The sequence below is a fragment of the Amblyomma mixtum genome, chromosome 2 (genome assembly GCF_055824585.1).
Source record: "Amblyomma mixtum isolate Tamu chromosome 2, ASM5582458v1, whole genome shotgun sequence".
Classification (NCBI taxonomy): Eukaryota; Metazoa; Arthropoda; class Arachnida; order Ixodida; family Ixodidae; genus Amblyomma; species Amblyomma mixtum.
In genome coordinates this window covers 183,006,299-183,028,036 of record NC_143013.1, presented here as the reverse complement: position 1 = coordinate 183,028,036, position 21,738 = coordinate 183,006,299, and the positions used below count along the sequence as shown (strand labels likewise).

The 21,738-nt window shown below is 47.2% G+C and overlaps 1 protein-coding gene and 1 long non-coding RNA gene across 2 annotated transcripts in view; one reads left to right on the top strand and one right to left on the bottom strand.

Annotated features, from left to right (window-relative positions):
• LOC149361773 (cytochrome P450 2B11-like) overlaps positions 1-18,986 on the bottom strand; it is a 38,093-nt gene extending 19,107 nt beyond the window's left edge. The window contains exons 1-3 of the mRNA XM_089567467.1: positions 18,775-18,986; positions 15,813-15,937; positions 4,239-4,345 (exon numbers count right to left, since the gene is read on the bottom strand). Coding sequence (XP_089423593.1) covers positions 4,239-4,345; positions 15,813-15,937; positions 18,775-18,986 — 444 coding nt within the window. The remainder of the gene's footprint in view (positions 1-4,238; positions 4,346-15,812; positions 15,938-18,774) is intronic.
• The window catches only part of LOC149361772 (uncharacterized), a 232,558-nt gene that overhangs the window by 182,735 nt on the left and 28,085 nt on the right, over positions 1-21,738 (top strand). The window lies entirely within an intron of this gene.

The following is a 21,738-nucleotide window of genomic DNA, read 5'->3' as shown; positions in this document are numbered from 1 at the left end:
TTACATTACATGTGTTTACAATAATAATTTGCTGTGACTTTCATGCTAGGAGTGGTAACTTTTCTAGGACATCAGAAGCCAAGTTTGCACATACACGAACAGTGAAAATTTACGCGGCACGAAATTATATAAGGTGAGAACAACTCTCAGTTGCACCCAGCCATCTGCAAATAGAAGCCCTTCCACAAAGAAGATGAAGTATACACAAGCACAAAAACGCTTACGAAGAAGGTATTAAGCAAACAAGGGAAGGGGAATGAGGGGCTCGTTATAAATATGACAGAAGCCAACAGCCACAGAAACCAAGGGGCACAGGCGATTTTTTTTTAATTTATTTATTTATTTTGTGGTGTTGATCAATTTAGAATATCACTGAATATGTTGCCGCTTCAAGCTAATTTATTACAAAAGCAGAAGAAAAAACAACCACATGCCGCCGGTGGGATCCGAACCCACGACCTCCGAATTACGCGTCCGGTGCTCTACCTCTGAGCTACTGCGACGGCTGTCAATTCTTCTGCTTTCGGGGGTATTTATGTTTACAAATAACCTAACCTTGAGAGTGTTCATCAGCGCCACCCACGTTCGTAAGCGGCGGACGTAGAACGTCCTGAGTTACCGCAGGTGTGACGTAGAACGTCATCGAACGGAGAGGGTGGAAGCTGCGTGAGAACCCTCTTATGCTTCCTATGGCATCAAGGCTGCCAGAACCGAGGCCCTCGCTAAGCAATTAAGCAAACAAGGGAAGGGGAATGAGGGGCTCGTTATAAATATGACAGAAGCCAACAGCCACAGAAACCAAGGGGCACAGGGGATTTTTTTTTAATTAATTTATTTATTTTGTGGTGTTGATCAATTAAGAATATCACTGAATATGTTTTCGCTTCAAGCTAATTTATTACAAAAGCAGAAGAAAAAACAACCACATGCCGCCGGTGGGATCCGAACTCATGACCTCCGAATTACGCGTCCGGTGCTCTACCTCTGAGCTACTGCGACGGCTGTCAATTCTTCTGCTTTCGGGGGTATTTATGTTTACAAATAACCTAACCTTGAGAGTGTTCATCAGCGCCACCCACGTTCGTAAGCAACGGACGTAGAACGTCCTGAGTTACCGCAGGTGTGACGTAGAACGTCATCGAACGGAGAGGGTGGAAGCTGCGTGAGAACCCTCTTATGCTTCCTATGGCGTCAAGGCTGCCAGAACCGAGGCCCTCGCTAAGCAATTAAGCAAACAAGGGAAGGGGAATGAGGGGCTCGTTATAAATATGACAGAAGCCAACAGCCACAGAAACCAAGGGGCACAGGGGATTTTTTTTTAATTTATTTATTTATTTTGTGGTGTTGATCAATTTAGAATATCACTGAATATGTTGTCGCTTCAAGCTAATTTATTACAAAAGCAGAAGAAAAAACAACCACATGCCGCCGGTGGGATCCGAACCCACGACCTCCGAATTACGCGTCCGGTGCTCTACCTCTGAGCTACTGCGACGGCTGTCAATTCTTCTGCCGTTCGTAAGCGGCGGACGTTCTACGTCCGCCGCTTACGAACGTGGGTGGCGCTGATGAACACTCTCAAGGTTAGGTTATTTGTAAACATAAATACCCCCGAAAGCAGAAGAATTGAGAGCCGTCGCAGTAGCTCAGAGGTAGAGCACCGGACGCGTAATTCGGAGGTCGTGGATTCGGATCCCACCGGCGGCATGTGGTTGTTTTTTCTTCTGCTTTTGTAATAAATTAGCTTGAAGCGACAACATATTCAGTGATATTCTAAATTGATCAACACCACAAAATAAATAAATAAATTAAAAAAAAATCCCCTGTGCCCCTTGGTTTCTGTGGCTGTTGGCTTCTGTCATATTTACGAAGAAGGTGTTCTGTAACGAAGGAGCACATAAAGAAAGCCTTCGGAGCAATGGAAAGGGGGAAAGCAGCTGATGAGGATCAGGCAACAGAAGGTTTGTTGAAGGACGGAGTTGAGATTGTGCTAGAAACACTAGTCACCCGGTACACTCAATGCCTTGTGGCCTCGAGCGTACCAGCACCTTGAATGAACGCTAGCATTATTTAATTCATAAGAAAGGGGACGTCAAGGACTTGAAGAATTACAGACTGATCAGCCTACTGATCAGTCTGATCAGTATTTCAGTATCAGTTTGGCCTACAAGTTATTTTCTAAGGTAATCGCTAAGAGACTGATGACAGCCTTAGACTCAACCTTATGATCAGGCAGGCTTTCGTAAAGGATACTCGACCATAGACCATATTCACGCTACCAATCAGGTGATAGAGAAAAGCGCCGAGTATAACAAACCCCTATATACAGCCTTCATTGATTGCGTTAAAGCTTTTGACTCTGTAGAAACCTCAGCTTTCATGCAGGAATTGCGGAATCAGGGTGTAGAAGAGTGTTAGGTGAATATATTCGAAGATATTTATAACGACTTCACAGCTGCCGTAGTCCTCTATAAAGTCAGCAGTAAAATTCCAATAAGAAAAGTTGTCAGGCATTGAGACACGATCTCGCTAATGCTAGTCACCGCCTGTTTACAGAAGGTATTCCGTGGCCTGAAATTGGAACAGTTGGGGAATAGAGTTAACGGAGAATACCTAAGTAAATTGCGATTCGCTGGTGATATTGCCTTGCGAAGTCACGCAGGACATGAACGACAAAGCATAATTAATGACTTAGACAGGCACAGCAAAACAGTGAGGCTAAAAATTCACATACAGAATACCAAAGTATTAGGTTTAAGTTTATGGTGTTTAACATCCCAAAGCGACTCAGGCTATGAGAGACGCCGTAGTGAAGGGCTCCGGAAATTTCGACCACCTGAGGTTCTTTAACGTGCACTGACATCGCACAGTACCCGGGCCTCTAGAATTTCGTTTTCATCGAAATTCAGCAGCAGCGGCCGGGATCGAACCCGTGGCTTTCAGGTCAGCAGCCGAGCGCCATAACCACTGTGCCACCGCGGCGGGTAATACCAAAGTAATGTTCAACAGTGGAGCAATGGAATAGCAGTTCGCAATTGGTAGCGTGTTGCTGCAAGTAGTCAAACAACTAGACGAATAAGAATGGGGTGGAGCGCATTTGGCAGGTTTTCTGACATCATGCATGGCAGTTTACCAATATCCCTCAAGAGGAAAGCATGCAAAAGCTGTATTTTAGCGGTACTCACCTCTGGGGCAGAAACTTGGACGCTAACAATGAGGGTTCAGCTTAAGTGAAGGACAACGCAGCGAGCTATGGTAGCAAAATTGTAGGTGTAACGTTAAGAGATCAGAAGCGGGCGGAGTGGTTGAGGGGACAAACGAGGGTTAATGGCATCACGGTCGAAATCAAGAGAGAGAAATGGGCTTGGGCAGGGCATGTAGTGAGAAGGCAAGATAATTGCTGGTGCATAAGGGTAACGGAGTGGATTTCCAGAGAAGGCATGCGTAGCAGGGGTGGCAGAAAGTTAGGTGGGCGGATGAAATTAAGAAGCTTGCTGAGATATGGTGGCTGCAATTGGCAAAATACAGGGTTAATTGGACTGACATGGGAGACGTGTTTGCGCTGCACTGAGCATAGTCAGGCTGATGATGATGATGACTGCAGTTGCTTGTAATCAGTTGCCATCAGAAATGCGTAAAGCCTCATGTTAGAACTCGTAGAGAATCGGCTAGCAGAATGTATTAGGGAGATTAAGTATTTTTCTAGGTAGTTTCTTGAGATGAAAGTATTTTTGTTCGGATGTCGTACAATGCTAGATTGTGTCTTTCCGCATGGGCATATACACTTGCGCTTCTCTGTACGTGTACATCAAAGTGGGTACAATTATAATGTTTGCTGTGGGTGGGGTGCTCAGCCCTTCACGTTTTCTAAAGAGTAGCTGGATTATGAGAACCCTTATTTACTGATTCTTGTTCATCATTTTGTTTTAGGTATACAATGCCCAGCGGGCACCAGATCAGGGTAATGAATTGAAAGAAAAAGCAAACAACAATCACAAGAATATAAAACGAATTTCGAAACAAAGTGTAAACTAAGTATAAAAATATTTAACGGAACTCAAATGCGTTTAGCTGAAGGGATAGTTCAGTTTCTGGTGCATACATGAGCATTGAAGCTGATAATTGGCACGTTGCGAGTGCGCTCGCTTTTCACATGGCGCGTAAAGGGGCGGAGGGCCACAAACACTGTAGTATTGTTCGGGGTTTCTTAACGTTAACTTAGTGCACTGCTGCCTTACCTTCATGCGGTCCTTTGCTGAGGAATCCAGAATTGTGAGGCCTCGCAGCTCGCGCATGCAGAATTTTCTGTTTGCGTCCCAGGCATCACCATTTAGCAGTGATATTCCTGCGAGCAGCCAAAAGCTATTTTAGTCAAAATATGATAGCGTCTTGGGAAAAAAATTGAAAATTCGGATCAAGATCAGTTCAATCGGCGCTACTATTCGAGGTAGCCAACCAGTCCTTCGATTTATCTTTGCATCACATCGTAAAATCGCCTCAACGTCATGTTGGCTTTATTAGGCGAGAATAGCTTCAGACCTACGCACGCCCATCTGCAGAAATCATACTTTTTATATAACTTGTCTAGGCTCCCTAATTGTGTTTGAAAACTTGGTTCTTAGCAGTTCGCGTTAAATTTCGTTTTATTCTAACAGCAAGGAAAAGAAATGACTTTGTACAGGTAGTTTAAATCCTGCACGAACAGCCCGTTCTCTGGAACACACCTTTTCATATTGTCAGGTAGTGGTGACTGCAGTCCGGCGAACAGGAAAACAACGAGTATGTCTTCGAAACGGAACTCTTTATTTGGGCTGACTTGGGCCCGCAAAGAACCGAATCACTCGGCGGCGGCGTTGCAACAAGCGGGCTCGGCGGTCGCCGAACAGAATGCCCGCCGCCGTCGGCCGTGCTCTATTTAAAGCTGATAGCGAACATTCGAGATAAAGTTTGGGAAGTTACTAGAACATTCTGGCACAAAGTAGAATTGGCTCCTCCTGTATGCGATCAATCGAGATAATTTTAGGCGCGTCTTGCTTCACAAACGAAGCCATAAAGCGGCGTGCGGCGGCATTGAAGCATGAAAAAATAAACACAACAAACAAACGCTACAAAGATTCGCGGCAATATTATACAGCGAAATATAGTCCCAGCCTGCTCTTATCAGTTTAGTAAGCCGTGAATTTATACCATATTCTCAATTTTCCTTAATTCAGTAATTTATTAATTTATTTGAAATAAATAAATGCTTTCCATGAAACCGCCAGCTTTCAGCCTTCGAAAATCAATTGGTTTTCGGTTTTTGCGAAAGTAAATGGCGCAGTATCTATCTCAGTGGACACCTGAACCCTGCCCTAAGGAAAGGGATAAAGAAGGGACTGAAAGAAAGAGGTGCCGTAGTGGAGGGCTGCGGAATAATTTCGACCAGCTGGGATCTTTAACGTGCTCTCACATCGCACAGCACACGGGCGCCTTTTTGGGATTCGCCTCCATCATAATCGACAAATATAACTTTGGTTATTGAATACAATTCACTAGGCACGTCTTGTTACAGAGAGGCCCGTGATGGTTCCAGCTACTGAAGCTTCTGGCAGAGAGAAACGGCCTATTCGTCCTGGCGCCTTTTTTTGTGGAATAGATATTTCATTGAGGAAGAGATATTGGCCACCATTTCATTGCCAATAAAAGTTGTCCCGCAGTATAGTTCCCTGTTTCGCACAAAGTGCACTCTTCACTTCTTTTTCCTCTTGTAATCCTCCTTCGTGTTCCGCCACCAACGTAAACGGCAGCTGCAACACCTAAAACCAGGAAACGTGCCCTCAACTGCCGTCGCAGAAGAAGAAACGTAAAACATTAAAGGCATCTCACACTATAGCCTGACACGATGAAGACACAGACCCAACGACGACACCGACGAACGACCGACTGGTCGGCAGACCTTTTCTATGGCAAACCAAGCTGTCACACTAGGCCGACAACGACACTTACACGACCGAAGAGCAAATGTCTTCCTAGTGTGACCTGTTTCACAAAAAAAGCATGTGACTCTACGCTTTTTGACAGAGACTGTGGGCTGAGCTCGAGCCGAGCGGTGCATTGATGCCTGCTGCTCCGTGTGCCCCTACTTGCATTAAGGCGGCAGTTCTCAAGCAGCGACCGGTGCAGCGCACCGACCAAGTTTTCGCGCATGTCTCCTATCGAAATCCCGTCGCGAGTGTCGCACTTCCGATCTGCACTTCTGAAAACCTCGAGCCGCTCTATCCTGCCTGGCGTCGTGGGCACCGCAGTAGGCTCCGGTAGGCTCTCGCACATCAGGTCCCCAGTTGGAGCCCACGTGGTTAAAATTTTTAAATTGTTTTTTATTTGTAGCCTTAAATAACCTTTTCCATCTTGTTTACCCGCGAGTGACTGGATTTATTTCTCGAGCCATGCCTTTCGCACCCAGCAATCATTTCCGCTCACTACAGGGCGGCACGCAATCGAGGTTAATAATCACGATTGTTAAAGAAATTTTCTATGGTAGGATCTCTTTGAAAGAATTAAAAATATTGCATCTGCACCGATCAATTTGGTATAGCACGAAAAAATAATAATATATAATAATAAAGGAAAGGAACAGTAGTCACAAAAGAAGAGTGCGAACGAAAAAGGGCGAAATCGGCAGGAAGTCTCGCACGTTGCCTGGCTAGTGTGACATGGAGTTGGCGGGCAGCGGCACACTGCCGTCTTGAGGGTGACCTGGCACGGACGCCGATACTCGGCCGACTGTTTTAGTCGGGTCAGTGTGACATCACGACGACATGGTTTTGACAGACTGAATCGGCCGACTGGGTGCCTAACGTGACAGGCGCTTAACCCAGTGGTAGAAATCTCCCGTTAGTTTTAGTTACGACTATTTCGGAGTACTGTAGTGCCGGCGCCCACATTTCGCTGGCTGGCCTCTCTGGAAACAAGCGCTGCGCGCCCGCCGTCGCTCAAAGCAGGCCCAGACTCTCTCGGACATGTCGCGACGTGGAGCGTGACTCATCCAGCCACGCCGGCGCCGACACGGACCCTTCCTCCTTCCCTCCTCTCCGTCGGTGCGGGCTCCTCCGACGCGTCTCCGGCCGTCACCTCTCGACCATTGATCTAATTTGACCGGTGGCCAGTGCCGTGACCTGATTGGAGGATTTGAACTGCTGGCTGCCGCAACCGACCGCGGTGGCTTTAAAAACGGAGCCGCGCTGAGCCCGAGCAGCACACGGGCAGCAGAAAACCATCACGCCGGAGCTACGCTCGCCGCCGGGGCCGCCCTTCTTCTGTGTGCTTGCCCGTGGTGCTCTTGTCCCTTGTATCATGTAAAAGCCGTTGTACATACTGTACATAAGAGCCGTTTGACTCACCGTCACCTCGACCGTTTCCTGGCTCGGACTCCCAGTCCCAAGAGTGGATGGCAGCTGCGGGATCGACTGGCGTCAGCTACCTCGGCGCGGTGAGTGCCTGATGTTTTCCCCTCAATTCGCCAGACTGTTCTAGCACACGTGATTTTAGTTTAGAGTAGGACTGTGTGTTGCACTGGAGAGAGCTTTGCTGTTTCGAGACAAGTCGGAGCGCTTCGAAACGAAAGCTGGTGCAGAGGGAGTAAACGAGTCGTTGTTGGAAAGAATTACTTGCGGGTGTCATGCTAGTAGAGCTATAGTAGTGAACGGCAAGGGAATTCTAAGAAAAGGGCAAACTACAAGAGGCTATTGTGCGCGATGGAGAACTTCAAAGTGAAGGAACTCATCGAAATTTGTGAAGAGTTGGGCATTGATTTGGGCCCCGCCAAACAAAATCATGCGATTCTTGAGATCATGCGGAAAGAGGATGTAACGGCTGGGGAAGCCAATGAGGCCTGGGAAGAGATCACAGAACGCCGTGAGCGCGAAGAGGCAGAAAAACAGAAGCAGCTTGAGGCAAAACAGCGTGCTCGCGTCAGTAAACTAAGGGGCCTGGAGATTGAAGCGCATGAGATGAATTTCGAGAGATATAAAACATTGTCCGCTCTGCATGAGACCAACGGTAAGCAGCTGAGAGACAGGCCGCAGCCCTTCGTGATCGCCGAAGATATGGCAAAATATTTGGCGGAATTCGAGCGCGTCTGCGAGAGAAAGCGGGTTGAGCGGGATGGTTGGGCACAGAAGTTGTTAGCCCTGCTTTCTAGCGAAGCGTATGACGTTGTAAAGCGCCTGTTGGACGACGGCTTGGCGGACTACGATGAGCTGAAAAGCTTCTTACTTAAGACATATAACGTGTCACCGCTGGACCTTCGAAAAAGGCACCTGCGAGAGAATAGCACCCCATCGTTTAACGATTTTCCCTACCAGTTTAAAGCCGACATTTTAGAATGGCTCCAAAATGCGGAAGGTTCGGAAGATCGGGACACAGAGGTAGAGTGCGTCGCTGTGGAGCAGCACTGCCAGTGCGGCACAGAGGAACGTAGTCCGTACTTGGCAGATGTAACTTCTGATATAACAGTGGGAATTGCCCCGCATTCGCCAACCGAGAAAACCTCTACACCATCGGATAAGGTAGTCGCAGCATCGGACGATGCTGCGACTACCTTGAAATTGCGACTACCATTGAAATTTATTTATTTATTTATTTATTTATTACAATACCTTCAGGGCCCCAGTGGGGCGTTACAGAAGGGAGTGGTTAAAAAAGTATAGACAATGCAGCAAAATGAAAACAAAAAGAAAATGCAAAATGTAGTGTAATACAGCAAAGCAAGAAAAAACGTAAGCTTGAACAAAATACATATCAGATTAGGTAACAAAACAGCCTAGTCAAACACATAGTTTTCCGCGGCATTTTTAAATAAACATGTGTCAGAAATATCGGCAACCAAGGTGGGCAGGTGGTTCCAATCGCTCGCCGTCTTGGGTATAAATGAGTTGAAGTATGGATTGCTTCGGCAGTATGGAATGCGTACCTTGTGGCGATGATCCGTGCGAGGTGATATGAATGATAGTTCAGATAAAAGATCCCGTTTTAGCTGATGATTGTGGTAGTAAATCTTGTGAAAAGTTAGCATTCGCGCGAGTTTTCTACGAAGGGAAAGGCTAGGAAGGTTCAAAGTATTTTTCATTGCAGTTACACTAGCAGTGCGGGAAAAGTTAGACAAAATAAATCTGGCGCTACGATTCTGTACTGACTCTAACTGATTAGTAAGAGTTTCATGTCCCGGGTCCCACACAGAGCACGCGTATTCTAATTTTGATCTAACTAAGGTTTTATAGAGTAGTAGCTTTAAAGAAGATGGAGCCATGGAAAAATTACGACGCAAGTAGCCAAGCATGCGGTTAGCATTGTTAACAACATAATCAACATGTGCCTGCCATGAAAGGTTAGAAGTTATATGAACCCCTAAATATTTATATGCGGTAACTTGCTCAAGGAGAGTACCTGAAATATTGTAGGGAATAAGACTTTCGTTAGCAGATCGGTGTGAAATACGCATGACCTTACACTTGTTAGTATTCAGTCTCATGAGCCAACTATTACACCAATTAGATACCTTATTTAGGTCACTTTGAAGTATGGATGAGTCTGAAGCGGATTTGATTACTCGATAAATAACGCAATCATCTGCGAAAAGCCTAATTGTGGAGTTAATAGAAATTGGCAGGTCCAAAATGCGGAAATTGGCAGGTCCAAATTGTGGCGGAGTTACCGGAAAGCGGATCTCCTAGCGTGTCGAAAGCAGGAGAAGTTGCCGAACAGGGCAGAGAGGACGTCCGTCTGGACATTAATGAAAACGCCTGCGCCGACGCAAGCGAAGTAAACGAGGACGGCACACCGTGTTGTGCATCGCGTTCGGCAGAAATGCAGAAACCCGACAATTGCGATCAACGGAAGCGGGCTCATGTAGAGTTTGCGGACGCTGAGTTGTGCGCTAGTGTTTGCAGTGAGCGATGCGAAACGAGTCCCGTGCTTTCGCACTGCTCTGAGCTTTGCGACTTTCTAGAAAGCAGCTGCAGTAGCGGGAACACCGCGACTGAATGCAGAGCCGACCCTCATCCGAAATTGGCTGAAACGCGTCAGAAGCATGACGAGAGCTGCGTGTCAGCAGTAATGTCGACAGAAAACACTGGTTCTTCTGCGCCTGAAGAAACCAAGGTGCTGGACGACAGTGGAGAACAGAACGTTCCAGACGACATAGGGGCGGTAGACTTCAACCCGTCCGGAAAAGATGAGGACGAATGCGCACTCAAAGACGCTGAGCAGGAAGAGCGCAGCTTTGATGGACTTAGTAAAGGCGCCAAAGACAGGCCTGATCTAGGTAGCATATATGAATCGGCTGACAATCAGAGTGATATTGTCAGAGAACAGGAACCTAGGCGACGGAAGCAGCATGTGCTTCCTCAGGAGAAAATGAAAGGAAAGCACAACAAAGAAAGCTGCAACCGGAAGGAAAGTAACAGCCTGTTCCGAAAAGTGAGCTATCACCACAAGGTGATAGACAAACTGTACTGCCGCCGAAAGGAGAGTAAAGGCAAGCTCAAGAGAGAGAGCTGTCACCGAAAGACGGTGAAAGGCAGGCAAAAGAATGAGTGGTGCCGCCGAAAGATGAAAGGCAGGCATAAGAAAGACGGGCGCTGCCGAAAAGAGAGAAAGGGCAAACACGCGAAAACGGGTTGCCACCATCGGAAGCGCCAACGTCCCCGGCAAAATGACTCTAGTAAAGTCAGTCACGTTGTTAGCCCTGAAACTAGATGGTTTGGTTCGGTTTATGGGGTTTAACGTCCCAAAGCGACTAAGGCTACGAGAGACGCCGTAGTGGAGGGCTCCGGAAATTTCGACCACCTGGGGTTCTTTAACGTGCACTGACATCGCACAGTACACGGGCCTCTAGAATTTCTCGTCCAAAGAAATTCCAGCCGCCGCGGCCTGAAACTAGAGTAAGAAGCAGAGCTAAAGAAATGTGCGAGGCATCACTATCGCGCAAAGCGAAGCGCGTAAGTGTTGCGAGGCAGATTTATCTGGGCAGTAGAATAAACTGCAAAAAGAAATCGCACAAACAATCGCGCGGAAAAGTGCACCAAGGCAGCAAACCGATATTCCAGAGAGCGCTGCGCGGCAGGCAAAAAATTAAGGAGCGGGACAAGAGAGAATTTTGCCGCCAGCACAAAGAGAGCAAGACACGCAAAAGCGCGTACTCTCATGAAGTCCTTCGCTTTCCGCTGCAGTCAAGGGAGAAACCGCGCTCCCACAGAAAGCGGCACGCGCGCGCAAAGAAGACGCGTGTACGGCTCAAAAAGCGAAATATTTTACAGGGCCGTAGTGGCAGAGGCAAGTGGAACGCGCCTAAGCGCTCGACCAAGCTTAGGTATCGCGATGGAAAGCCGCGAGTGGAAATAACGCCATTTAGTAGGCGCAAAATCCAAAGGCTGGGTAGATGCGGACCTCACATTGATCGGGAAGGCAAACGGGTGCGCGAGAAATTAAAGACTCGTGGAATGTCTCACTTGCTACGAAAAACAAAAGAAAGGAAACAAAGGTCCCACTGGAAGCTTTGCGCAATCGCAGTTGAACGCAGAAACTGGCGCGCGAAGCGCAAAGAAAGGGACAAGTCGCAAGTCAGTGAAAGCGAATCTTTCTCGTTTTGTACCGCACGTAGAAACTGGAAAGACAAGTACAGAGAGAAAGAAAAGCGCGTCTACCGTGAAAAAGGCAGGGACATTAGCTTCCACGGTAGTAGAGAGAGAGAGAAAAGCGCAGCTACAGCGAAAGAGGCAGAGTCATTAGCTTCCGCGGTAGCGGGTGTCGTTTAACCGAGTTAAACGCTGGCGTAGACGCACTAAGCCGTGTGTTCTAAGCAAGGCTGCCTTCGCCTCCTCGTGATTTACATTTTGTCTCTTCGCGAACAGCTGTTAAGTTCGCTCGTAGATCGGGGAAAAAATTGATATCCTCATTTCTGGCCTCAGCTGACTGTTTTCCTGGCCGACTGATCTCAAGAGAGCGAATTTATTTTGCATTCATTTTATTCCGAGTGTTTCCTGTGTTTGACATTTTGTTTGAGTTTATTATTTTAAGAGTTCTGGTATCCCACATGTGTCTCTTGTTGAAGAGATAGCGAAAAGGGACAGAAGTATTGCTAGCGGAGTTTTTATGACCTTTAAGTCTGGCATTTTGACGGGTGACGGAGGGCACTTGCTCGTGTTGGGTGTTGCCTGTTGTAGGTAGTTTCTTGGCAACATGCAGAACGATCAACGACCGATGCTGAGAAGCAAGGACTTCCCAAGGACCGAGCGAAGCTGATCCAGTCACCTGGGCGACAAAGCTGCGGAGCAGTGATCCTGTCCTGACGAGCAGGACCCATTCTCGGAAAGGAGCCTGGAGCTACCTGCGGCTGAACACCGGACGAGAACTTGGAGGAGCATGGCGTACGAGCGCGCCCCGCATCCGAGGCACGCGGAAGTAGCTCGTCTTCGTGGCGCGTTGTCTGGCGGCGGTGGTGCTGTAGTGCCGGCGCCCACATTTCGCTGGCTGGCCTCTCTGGAAACAAGCGCTGCGCGTCCGCCGTCGCTCAAAGCAGGCCCAGACTCTCTCGGACATGCCGCGACGTGCAGCGTGACTCATCCCGCCATGCCGGCGCCGACACGGACCCTTCCTCCTTCCCTCCTCTCCGTCGGTGCGGTCTCCTCCGACGCGTCGCCGGCCGTCGCCTCTCGACCATTGGTCTAATTTGAACGGTGGCCAGTGCCGTGACCTGATTGGAGGATTTGAACTGCTGGCTGCCGCAACGGACAGCGGTGGCTTTAAAAACAGAGCCGCGCTGAGCCCGAGCAGCAAACGGGCAGCAGAAGAGCCATCACGCCGGAGCTACGCTCGCCGCCGGGGCCGCCCTTCTTCTGTGTGCTTGCCCGTGGTGCTCTTGTCCCTTGTATCATGTAAAAGCCCTCGTACATACTGTACATAAAAGTCGTTTGACTCACCGTCGCCTCGACCGTTTCCTGGCTCGGACTCCCAGTCCCAACAGTGCCCAGCTACTTGAGGCGAACTGATGCTTAAGATTGAATGATTTCTGGCGACGCACACAGCACGATAAGGCTGACGCCGTGACAGAATTGTTCCAGTGATTGTGATTTGAAGCTTCTTCTTTTTCCACGGTGGTGGTTCAGATCACGCTCGGGCATGAAATTTATTTCTGCAGGATACCGGTGTCATGACGACGATACTACGCTGTAGTTGGCTTCCCTCCGGCCGCTATTGGATGAATTTGCTATGACGTCTGTATTTGCTGGACATTGGTGTATATGGGAGTTTCCTAACCCAGGCTCAGCCATGATCCGCCGCTTTTTGAGTCACTGCGGCGTTCGGCTGCTGTTCTGATGGTCGCCGGTTCCAAACCAGCTGCGGCTGCTCTAAATCACTGGAGGCGGAATACGAAAACAGCAGTGTGCTCTCAGAGCACGTTAAAATACATCTGTTGGTCTTAATTAATCCAGACTTTTCCACTACGGCGTTCTTTCTGAGTTGTCTGTCGCATCTGGATGTTAAACTAGAGAATTCAGAGTTCACAAACACTAGGCTCTAAATGTAGAACGCAAGACAGCAACAAAAATCTTAATCCGTAGCCTTCCCCACAGGCATTAGACATATAATCTAGTAAACACAAGTGCGCAGCTATGTTCTTTATGGCTCGGGTTAAGATAGCTTTCCATCGGCTTTTTCACGTTAGATCAAGGTAACGTCTGACAGCTCTTTTAGTGGCCCGTTAAAGGGACACCGAGGAGAAGTTGAAGTTGGCATGTATCGGTAGAATACCAGCTCCTAAACATAAAGCACAACATATTCAGGAAGCTCTTGTAAGGTATCAAAGAACAAGGACTAAAATACAGGTAGCACCCCCATGAAAAGCATCAAACTCTGTGTGGGGTTGAGGTCACTGAATGCAGCCCGCAGTTCTTTGCTAGAAAGTCTTTGTGGGAATCGGGGACGGCATCCAATGTAACGCTGGTGGAAACGTAAATGAACCTACGACGTCTAATTGAGGCCTTTAACGTCTGGCCGGCAGTAGTTTTCATTCCAGCTGCTGCTAGGCGGAAGCGCAGCGCTCACTGCTAACAATCACGGAGTCTTCGGATCCGTTCCGGCCTGTTTACGTCACGCTCCTCCTATTTGGTCATCAGAGATTCCCGAGTTAGAATCTTAGTGGCGGGAAAAGTTTATAAACTTCGAATCCGAACCTCTTAGCAATAAATGCACCTTTCGCTGCTGGACAAAAGGCAGCAAAGCGACAAAATCCGAACTACCATGATTTACGGTCAAAAAATTGATAGCGTTCTCTTCGGTGTCCCTTCAAAAGATATAAATGAAGTGGGCACAAAACTTAGGCAAGGACTGAGAAGAAACTAATACGACGTTGACAAGCGCTACTACCAACTGTTTAATGGGGAGTGAGACACGGAATATGAAGTGAATGATACGAGCATGCGAAAAGACACGCCGTACAACCGCGTCTCGATTGGGGCAATACAAGAATTAAGATAAGCATATTCAGCGGTATAAATATGCAAACAAGCATCACTCGCGCAGCGATCAGCTAACCTTTCAATATGTAACGCCTCCAGCACAACTCGACTTTTTACATTAGTGCTCCTGCCTACACTCTTAGTGCTCGTAAATCTAGCCCTACACGTGCTGACACAGGAAGAAACCTGTCGTACAAGATTTGACGTTCTGTCGTTATTTTCAAAATTTTTCTCGTGCTTCCGTAGCCCGTCATTAATTCAATGGCCAGTTTGGCCCATATAAAAAAGACCGGCAAGAAAGGGGTAAGCTGTACACAACTCCGGTCATGCATTTGACCTAAGAGATGCCATGTCGTTTTTTTCAGCCACCTTCGGAAACGCCAGAAATGCGGCGGCAATGCTCAGATAGATCTTGGTGCTTAGATAGATAAAAAGCTTAAATAGATAAATCTTGGTGCCGGGAGGCACCAAGACCAAAGGTACTTGGTGCCTACCGGCCACCTTCTTGAGGTTGTGCGACACTAGGTGCACATATAGGACAACCAGCTGCTTTGAAGACAATAGTTCGTGTCTTCTTTTTTGATCGCCTTTTCTTTCTGCAGGAGGGTTTCAGCGACAGCAGAAATAATCGGGCCAGGGAAGCCTACCGCCAAAAGGCGGGAGACCTGATTGTTGAGACTCTCCTCCACGCTATGAGGGCACTGCTTTAGAAGGGCAGACTCCAGACAGAGGGACGCAATAGCTAATGACCGGCTACGGGAGCATGAGAAAAATTTTGAAAATAAAGATAAAAAATCAAATATAGTACGACATGTTTCTTCCTCTGTCAGTGCGTGTAGGGCTAGATTCGAGAACACTAAGATTCTAGGCAGGAGCGCTAATCTAAAAGCTGGCCTTGTACTGGAGGGCTTCCATATTAAAAAGGCTAGCTGATGGCTGCGCGAGTGATGCTTCTTTGCATGTTTACACCGTTTAATGTGCTTATCTTAATTATTTTTTGCCATAACCGATACAAAGTTGTATTACGTGTTGCTTACATTGTCTTTGCGCATGCTCGTATTTTTCGCTTCTATTCCGTGTGTCCCTGAACATTAAACAGTTGGTAGTAGCGCTTGTCAGTCGTCGTTATGTGTTTCTTCTCTGTCATTGTCTAAGTATTGCGCCCACTTCACGTATATCATGCAAAGCCAACTTGCCCGTGAACACACTCTCCCTTTAACAGCTAGGCTGAAACTGTTCTTCGACGTAGAATGACACCCATAGTCTTCAAGCTAGTCTAGAGAGTAGTTTCTATGTGCGTTTGGCTACTATACTCACCTTCGTAAAAGTTGGTGCTTCTTAGTGTAGCATCTGCGCGGTGCAGTACTTCGCTTCTGCTCGCAAACTTTTTAATGCTGTCTATATCGTTCAGCACAACCACGTCCGTGAAATACAGCTTGAGTCTGAAAATAAACGCATTAGCCTGTTAGAATAACACAAAGGTGTGTATCACAAAGGGCCGTGTTCCTAAACAGTCCGCGCTTTGCAGTTCACAGTGACAATGGATGTGCCTCGTTAAATATACTGCGGAACCACACCGTATTATGAGCGGTACCTGCATCGACGTGGAAATATAGGTCTTCCGGCCCAAGCAGCACTGGTAATCGCCCAATATCGGAAGTGTATGGTTTCTCTCTGTTCCTTTGTATGACCGGCCTTCTCCAATACATTTCCAATAGGGGCTGATTACCTGTGATGCTTGGGCAGTAGCTTAGTTCGAACTTTCTAATTTATATTGCCGCGTGGAATTCCGGCCAATTTTGCAATTCCCGTTTACAATCCTTGGACCCAGATCTGAAGCTCCGGCTACCATCAGGCCTACTACGACGAGAATTTGCTGTGTGGCCTCTGGCTTGGTGTAGCTTTCACCAACGACTACTCATTCTTAATCGGTATGGCTGATAGTCCTGAATGTTCCATCTGCGGGCATGATGATACCATAACCCACATTCTTTGTGACTGCCCTGCCTACACCATCGAAAGGCAGTCTCCCAGCCGTGCGCTGGAGCGCCTAGATCCGCGCCCTTTCACGGAAATGAAGATTCTCTTCCACTGGCCGCGGCGGTCGTCGGCGGAGAAGGCCTGCAAGGCACTGCTCCGCTTCTTAAGAACTTCTGGCCTGCACGATAGGCTGTGACTTTAACGAACAGTGACGTTTTAGAGCGACTTCAATTTTCTGTTACTCTCCTTTCTCTTTCTTTTTTTTATCTCCTCACTCCTTCCCCCCCCGTGTAGGGTAGCAAACCGATTATTCTTTCGGTTAACCTCCCTGCCTTTCCTCTTCTACATCCTCCTCCTCCTCCTCTAATTTATAGAAGCGTTCATAAACTTCCCACCGTTCATGATGCGCAGGAAAACCATTCAGCAGACCCAATTTGTACAGTGTAACCTAGTGTAGTAACCACTTTGAATGCACCAAACTGACACAATATCATAGGTGCACTGATCTCAGTAATACACCAACGGTGCGCCAAAGTAGAGCACACAGCCGGAAACCAAAGGCGAGATAAATGCATGTTTCTGCGCTTCTGGGCGGTCTCATAGAAAGACATTACATCTCTTTGAGTCTACTGCTTGAGAAAAATAAATGCGAATGCGAATTTGGTTGATAACCGTTCAAAGACACCTATATTACTGTTAGACGATATGGAGGTGCTCAAAATACCAAGAGCGCATACATAACGTAAAATTAACGCTGGCCTTCCGGCTGTGTGCAATGCTCACGGAGGGAGTGGCGTTTCATAATTGTAATATGGAGTATATATTATGCACAGGAAACCCCTTCCACAAGTATAGCGTTCTTGTTATTACATGATCATTTCCTGAAAAACGAAGGTTAATTTGGCAGCACATATGTAGAACCTGGAATCGAAGTGTTTTGACATTGTCTAGCAATGGAGTTCCCTCAGTTATCCTCGTCTGGTTGCTCGGGGGCAGCTGTCCCCGTTTATTTTTTTATGAAGGGGGGGGGGGGGGGGCTGACCTACACACCGACATTGGATTGCTTGGCTGTAGGAACGCGGCTGTTTCTCTCGGGTTTGCCTGAGTTGTGACGTCACGAGCAGCAAGGCTCGACGGGGCAATTTGGAGAAGTCACGGCTCTGGCATCTATGAGACGATGTCGAGGTGTAGAGTGAGCGCCGTCATTTCTAGGCGGACTGTAGAGCATTGCAGTGCTTTTTTGCTGTATTTATACATTACTAGGTCCATAGAGGGGCTAGTGTGGGCTGGTCTATGGTACGCATCGTATGCTTCGCCTACGATGTTGTGTCTTGTGAACGCTGTCGGAGGTTTTCTTTTAAATAAAGGTGGTATGCTTCTAATTTCTTATCGGCAGTCATAGGCGCTAAGTACGGCTCATATTAAGCAGTAACATTTGATCATGATCAGCCCGGAAAAGAGGGTGCGCCCATTTAAATGCGCCTGAGATTTTGCTTCTCTGAAGCCCATGCGCCCGTCGGGTGTCATAGTGCGGATATCAAAATGCCCCAGATAATATAACCCTCTGAATACGCCCTCACGAACGCGTGCTTTGAGGTCATGAACAAGTGAAATACGAAAGGTGCCTGTGGTCGTATTTTAAAATATGGGCTGGAGAAAAGCCCACACGTTTTGAGAAAACGTCTAAAGTCTGCGAGGAGGACATGGGCTTTATATGATTCCTGAGAGTTTAAAACTTCTTAGAGCGCGTAATTAGACGTTGACGCAAAAACCCAGATTTCGGTGCCCTACTTTCTTTAGCCCTCTTGTTAGGCTTGCAAGGCTACTGTTAAGAATATGCTACTTCTGGCAGACGAATTGAAACGTTCGCATTCCTTGTGGATATTACCCAAATCGGAGCCGATGATAGCTCTCTTGTCTGCATCCTGGAACTTCCAAACAAAATTAATTTCTGCAGCTTGAGAGTTCATGTAGAAGCAAAATCTAGCGTCATTCTGATAACACCATTCTGAGGCCTGTCAGTAAACACACACGTTTTGCTCTAGTAGCGTAAGCGAAATCTTCGTTCCTCAGCGCGAGGGTTGGTAACATGCCGCATCACTATAAGGACACACACTCATTCGCATGCAATTCCGTGAACTCTACAAAAAGCTTGCAATATTCGAAGTGGGAACGATGTGAGGCTTGTTAGAAGAGCAGTAAAATTCACTAACTCGAACAAAAAGCACAGGCAACAAAGGCGGCAGTTTCTCGAGAGCAAGAAATCTGGCCTCCGTTTAATGTGTACTCAAGGAAATACCTGAACACGGGTCCGTACTGTCTGCTCCATTCTATAGCTTTCTTGCTGGCGAAGTCGGCTCGGTAAAGCTCCACGTGACCACGGATAGACTGCGCTGGTGGCATGGGTGGGAGCCTCGTTCCGGGAGGGGGGCGTGGCTTCAGGAACCGCCACCTTGACGCTAGCCAGAACAGAGCGGTGGCGGCGCACGAAACAAGGATTATAGTCCACATCGTTGCGTAAGCCTTTCCGGCTGCTCTTGGCCGCTCAGTACTGAGAAGTGAAAGAAAAATACAATCTCTAGATTATAAACCATGCTGTGGAAGAATCTGATTACACGACTGTGATTTTTTCCGAACAGTATAATAACGCGAAACTCAAACGTCCATCAGATATTTATGGTTACGGTAACTCAAATTTTAACCAGAGCTTGTGCTGTGCGAGTTTCTGGCGGCAGACGCAGTGTTTATTAACTCCGGGTATGGTTGTGAACTGTCTGTTGCGTTCATGCCACTACTCTCGCAATGGCTACGCGGAGAACATCTAAAGCATGCCCTTCGAGTAGAGGGTTGTACTACACCGGTCCGATAACCAGTCATTAGGTTAACTGAGTAGGTTTGCTTGGATGCCACTGTGATGAATAAGTCAGCGGCGCCTCCAGCAATGAATAAGTGGGAAATTTGTGACAGGATCGATGTGCGAAGTGATGTCGCATTACAAAGGAATTTAGGGGCGTGAGTCAACCAGCCGCAGTAAGAATAGCCCGGGTGACCCTGTGTCATTGGGATGACCGTCAGGTGGTGTTTTAGTTCAAGCTCATGTCAGCGACGTACGAGGCAGCAGGTTAAAGCACAAGGTAGCAGTTTCTCTCAATCAAACATGATCGCTTATCGAAACGATCAAATTAAGGGTTCTGCGAGGGAAGACGGCTGCATTCAGCGGATTTTGCGATCCAAGAGTAGTGCACTGCAGCTAGCATAACACAACTCATTCCCTAGAATGCTGGCGTGAAAAAAGAACACTTTGGAGCTAAGTATTCCTAAGAGGGCGGGGGAATTCTCAGCAGGTCTCATGACGTTGTAGTTAGTTGGGGGAATGTAGTTCCGAAGAACGGGGTAAAAGACACGTTGACCATCTCTGCCGACATGGTCGTGAAGCTGGGTAGGTTGATCCCTTAGCACTATGGTGAAAACTCTTGATTGTGCCTGCTCAGGGACACTTCCTTAGAAGAAAATTGCAGAGGATGCTAACATTAAATAAAGAGACAATGCTGCCCGATAGACCGTTGGTAGAGGCGTCTGTGTAAAGACCTGTACATTCAAGGAGAGAACCGGGTGGAAAGGAAACGAACACGGGCTCCCCTGAAACCCACAAAAAATAGAGAAGGGCAAGGAAATGTGTAATGAACATAGCGATGGTTCTTAAGTCGTGTTGCTTGTACAAAATAGAACGGGTACCATGATTCTGATGACAGAGTTTGCTACGGAGGTTCTCCGCATGATGTTGCCAAAGGTTGGCATCCGTACGCCCCGAATACAGTTTTGAGTGTATATCACAGATTACTGAGGTCGCCTGCCGTCTACCCTGCTGAAAAAATTTCTATGATGCAATAAACTCATAATGTTTGTCAGGCAAATATCATTGACTTATCATCAAATCACAGAAAATTATCATACAAATGTCGTACATTTCTGTGTAAGCTTACAGTTATCATTGACATGTTTCAGAATATCATACAAATTTTATGATTGTAGGGTATGCTATGATGAATGCTCTATGAAGTTATTGCATCATAGAGCATTTTTTTCAGCAGGGTAGGCCTCTCTGAATTGTTAAGAAGGGATAGAACGGTCTCAGAAGTTATCGCTAAAAGCCAGCAACCTTCCAGGAATAACTACGGTTTATTTAGTGGAGAGGAGGAAGGGTACTGACTTGTATTTTTAAGTGCAACAAAGAAGAAGTGTCTGATAGAAACCAGCGTTATGGATGGTCTTCTTATCACGCATTTAGGTGCGCAGAGTGGACATCTCTAAGAAGTCTCTCTCCCAGAACCATGATCGTGCGGGTGTGGTAGGGAAGCAGTGGTTTCGGCTGAGCAGAACGTAGGGTGCTTAGGCCGCATTAACATTTCGGGGCAACCATTCCTAGTTGCCTTAGGTGACGCGAGGTTGCACATGCTTAACTAGCGTTAAAATGGCGCTCTGTAATCATGCGAAAATAGATGTGCGCAAACAGTTGATATCGATCACGGGCCCTCGCAGTTTGGAAATAGCATCTTTGGAGTAGCTTCTTTAGCATAAGTAGCGTCTTTTTAGTTCTCGGCCAGAGAGCAAGGAATGCGCAGAAATGGACCTGTTGGCTTTTTCACTGTTGCGCGTAATTTGCCGGGTGTGTTTTCAACATTTCAATTCTTCGCAATACACTTGGTTGTTCTGGCAAAAACACATTTAAGATCAAAGAGCTGAGTCCCGCCTTTGGTCGCTTCCGTTGGTAAAAAGCGATCAGAGCAGGAAATTCTTGACAAATAAAGTTTTAGTCTCCAAAAATAGATGCAAATTTTGACCATTTGAATGGACTCACATGGATGAAACTTTTAAGCGCGTGGGAACAAAATTTCTATCGCAAGCCGCGGCACAGCTCTATTCAGTTGTTCTGGAAGATCACCAAATACATAAATTAGCTGAGAAAATTAAGGTAGTGTCTGTGCGATTATTAATGGGAAAACATCTGTTGTGTCTCATTGACGATCAATAGTTGGCTAGGCTTAAACAGTGCTTGCCGAACGTCTGGTAATGTGGGTTCAAAAGAGAACGGAAGAAAGGGCCGGCAAAGTGCAGCTAACGGTCTCTTGCGGCACACTGATATCGGACAGAGGAGAGTCACGGGAACTTGCGAGAAGTAGCACTATATTTCCAAAGATACAGGCGTCAGCATGTCCGGGGGAGGAATAACTCTAGCTGAGTTCTACGTAGATGTTACAGTCGT